Raw genomic sequence first — 3876 nt, 5'->3', positions numbered from 1 at the left:
AGAGAGAGAGAAGAGAGAGAGAGATTGTTGAGAGAGAGAGAGATTGTTGAGAGAGAGAGATTGTTGAGAGAGAGAGAGATTGTTGAGAGAGAGAGAGATTGTTGAGAGAGAGAGATTGTTGAGAGAGAGAGAGAGTTAAGAGAGAAGAAAGAAAGAGAGACTTGAGAGAGAAGAAAGATGTAGAGCAAGAGAGATGAATGAGAAAAAGACAGTTGAGTGAGAGAATGAAAGAGGGAGAGAGAGAGAGTTGAAAGAAAGAGGAAGAGATGAGGGAGAAAGAGAGAAAGGGAATAGAGAGAACTAAATAAGGTGTTGAGTGGGAGAAAGAAAGACAGGGGAAGATGGCTGAGTGAGAGCAAGATACATTGTGGCAGCAGAGGTGGAGCCAGTTAGGGGAGATCAAGCACATAAAAAAAACAGAAGGGGCCATGAAACATACCAAACAATTAACACATTTCTCTTTTATTACATGAAATATTTCATTAGTGATAATATACATAATTGTATTTTACATTCATTAATTTCATGTTTCAGTAACCATGTCATTATGTATGAAACTAAGAGTTAAGAAAAAAAATTGTTGAAAAGGCGCCAATTTTGAAAAAATATGCTTTGAGGGGGCAACAGTTGTTTCTTTACTCTCCTATTAACTATGTCACTGGGCTACAGGCATTGCTGTGTGGTTAAGATCTTTGTAATTATATGGTTTTGGGGTATGATACCACAGCACAGAATCTTAGCCAAATCTACTATAGTTTTGGCTATCTGTTTAACACCACCACTTGGCTCTTAGGTGTCTTCAGTAGAGTCTATTCTATTGCAAGCATTCAAGCCAGGTCTCAGATCGGAGAATAACCTCTTCCTTTCCTCTAACCTAATTATTGGAAGCTCTTTGGTCAGATATATGCAACACAGTACTTATTTGTCTATTCTAGAGACATAAAAAAGAAAGCACAACATAAATTACAAGTCCAGCTTTTAGACCAGTATAAACATAAGCTTAACCAGAGACACAAAAAATACACGTGCGCGTGCATGTGTGTGTGATATGCCGTGCTTGAGAAGACTTGTCAAGCCAAGTGAAACCATAGCTGTGGCCAATGCCGGTGTCACATAAAAAGCATCTATTACACTCTTGGAGTGGTTGGCATTAGCAAGGGCATCCAGCTGTAGAAACCATGCCAGATCAGACTGGAATTTGGTGCAGCTCTCCGGCTTACTAGCACCAGTCAAACCGTCTAACCCATGCCAACATGGAAAGCAGATGCTAAATGATGATATATCTGTGTAGTTAAGAAGTCTGCTCTACAACCATATGGTTTTAGGTTTAGTCCTATGATGTGGCACTTTGGGCAAGTGTGTTCTACATGAGCCCTGGGCCAATCAAAACTTCATGAGTAGATTTGGTAGATGGAAACTAAAAGAAGCCCACTATGTGTGTGTGTCCCTATCCTTGTCTTGACAACACATGATAGTTGCAAATAAGCATCACCATCATCTAATCAGTGTCATTTGTTTCCAGCCCTCCATACCATAGAAAATCTCTTTCAATAAACTTTGTCCAACACATGCAAGAATGAAAAGTAAATGTTAAACCAATGATGAGATGTCATGCAAACAGAAAATTACTTTTCACAGTTTCAATCCAAACATCCACTTTTTTGAGGGCTCAGATAGGACAACCTTGGTTTATTTGAGTATGGAATAAATTACACAAACATAAACTTTAATATAAAGTTTTTCATTACCTTCATAATCTTAAAACTGTGGAAGCGCAATGGCCCAGTGGTTAGGGCAGCGGACTCGCGGTCATAGGATCACAGTTTCAATTTCCAGACCGGGCGTTGTGAGTGTTTATTGAGCGAAAACACCTAAAGCCCCACGAGGCTCCGGCAGGGGATGGTGGCGAACCCTGCTGTACTCTTCCACCACAACTTTCTCTCACTCTTACTTCCTGTTTTTGCTGTGCCTGTAATTCAAAGGGTCAGCCTTGTCACACTGTGTCACGCTGAATATCACCATTAACTACGTTAATGGTACACATGTCTGTGGAGTGCTCAGCCACTTGCACGTTAATTTCACGAGCAGGCTGTTCCATTGATCAGATCAACTGGAACCCTCGACGTCGTAAGCGACGGAGTGTTAACAACAACAACAAATCTTAAAACTGTAATTTTAAGATGAGCAACAGGTCATGGGTTAGCTGAACTCAACATGACACCTAATGACATGGCCATCGTTTACATCCAATCAACTGGATGTAAACGATTTCATTTTGAAGTGAAAAGCCTTGGTGACATTCATTTTATCTCTCCAATCTCTTACTCTAACTTCCTATCAATTTAATTCTTCTTCACTCTTTCTCCTTTTGTAGAATGTCACTCCAACAAGGGTAATAAACACTTCATCTTTCAACTCACTCTCATTTTAATTCTGCTACTGTCACTTACAGTCTTTGTAGTTTAATAGACTCTGGCTTTCACACTCTCTTAACATGACAGGACCAGCAAATAAAAAGATTTTAAAAAACTGTATGTTCTTTTAATGCGAATAAACATTTTAGAGCAAGTTTTAAATGAACATGGTTGCATATAATTAGTTAATTCATGTGGTCTGGGGTGTGGCATGTTTCGGGTTAGGAATTAAGATCAGAAGTAAAGAAGAGGAGACGAGTATAAAAGATGTGGGTTATGACTTAGAATAAGGAGTTAGGGTAAGGATTAGAAGTTAGGGCTTAAAAGATTGGATCTAAGAGTGTTTGATACAAAAATGCATATATAATTAGTTAATGTTCTGAAGTGGCTGTGTGGTAAGTAGCTTGCTTACCAACCACTGCGTGGCACCTTGGGCAAGTGTCTTCTACTATAGCCTCGGGCCGACCAAAGCTTTGTGAGTGGATTTGGTAGACGGAAACTGAAAGAAGCCTGTCATATATATGTATATATATATATATGTATATATATATATATGTATATATATATATGTATGTGTGTGTCTATGTTTGTGTGTCTGTGTTTGTCTCCCCAACATCGCTTGACAACCAATGGTGATGTGTTTACGTCCCCGTAACTTAGCGGTTCGGCAAAAAAGACCGATAGAATAAGTACTAGGCTTACAAAGAATAAGTCCTGGGGTCGATTGGCTCGACTAAAGGCAGTGCTTCAGCATGGCCGCAGTCAAATGACTGAAACAAGTAAAAGAGTAAAAGAGTAAAGAGTCTGTTAAATAGTTAGGATAAGGGGCTAAGGGTTAAGATCAGGGGTAAAATCTGGGGTATAGGTGTATAAAAAATGGGAGATAAGGAGTTATGGTTTAGAGGGTTGGATTTCAGGGACTTTGGTACAAAGATGCTACTTTACCTGCATTGATGCTCCTTCAACTTTTGCAATGAAACCTATATTGTCATGGAAGAAGATTACCATTGGCGCCACGGTAACAGCTGTTCCTAAAGCAACACGTAACATCTTTCTCTTCGGTTCTCTGCTGTAAAAGATAGAACAACAACAACAACAAAACATGAGGAATAAACACTTAACAAAACATTTAAAATTGAATGCAAGATTACAAGATTACATAATTATATTCTGATTTGTTTGTTTACTTTCTGCATCTTTAGACTATGTATGCTATTTGAGTAGGGAGATAGTGGGGATGGGGTGAGGGTAGTAGTAGTAGTGGGGATGGGGGTAGTAGTAGTAAGGATGATGTAGGTGGTGATGGTAGCAGTAGTAAGGATGATATAGGCGGTGATGGTAGTAGTAGTAGTAGTAGTAGTAGTAGTAGTAAGGATGGTGCAGGTGGTGGTGGTAGTAGTAGTAGTAAGGGTGGTGGTGGTGTTGCTGCTGCTAGAGGTGGGGTGGCAAATGTGAGTTGGAA

The 3876-nt window shown here is 39.5% G+C and overlaps 1 protein-coding gene across 1 annotated transcript in view; it reads right to left on the bottom strand.

Moving 5' to 3' along the window:
• LOC106874002 (mitochondrial inner membrane protease subunit 2) overlaps nucleotides 1–3876 on the bottom strand; it is a 423321-nt gene that overhangs the window by 407993 nt on the left and 11452 nt on the right. Inside the window, exon 2 of the mRNA XM_052967466.1 lies at nucleotides 3360–3483. Within this exon, the coding sequence (XP_052823426.1) occupies nucleotides 3360–3464 (105 nt within the window). The 5' untranslated portion in view covers nucleotides 3465–3483. The remainder of the gene's footprint in view (nucleotides 1–3359; nucleotides 3484–3876) is intronic.

This window comes from Octopus bimaculoides, chromosome 4, assembly GCF_001194135.2.
Source record: "Octopus bimaculoides isolate UCB-OBI-ISO-001 chromosome 4, ASM119413v2, whole genome shotgun sequence".
In the NCBI taxonomy this organism is placed as follows: domain Eukaryota; kingdom Metazoa; phylum Mollusca; class Cephalopoda; order Octopoda; family Octopodidae; genus Octopus; species Octopus bimaculoides.
Note: the sequence above shows the minus strand (reverse complement) of the source record. Positions and strands in the feature narration are given on the sequence as shown.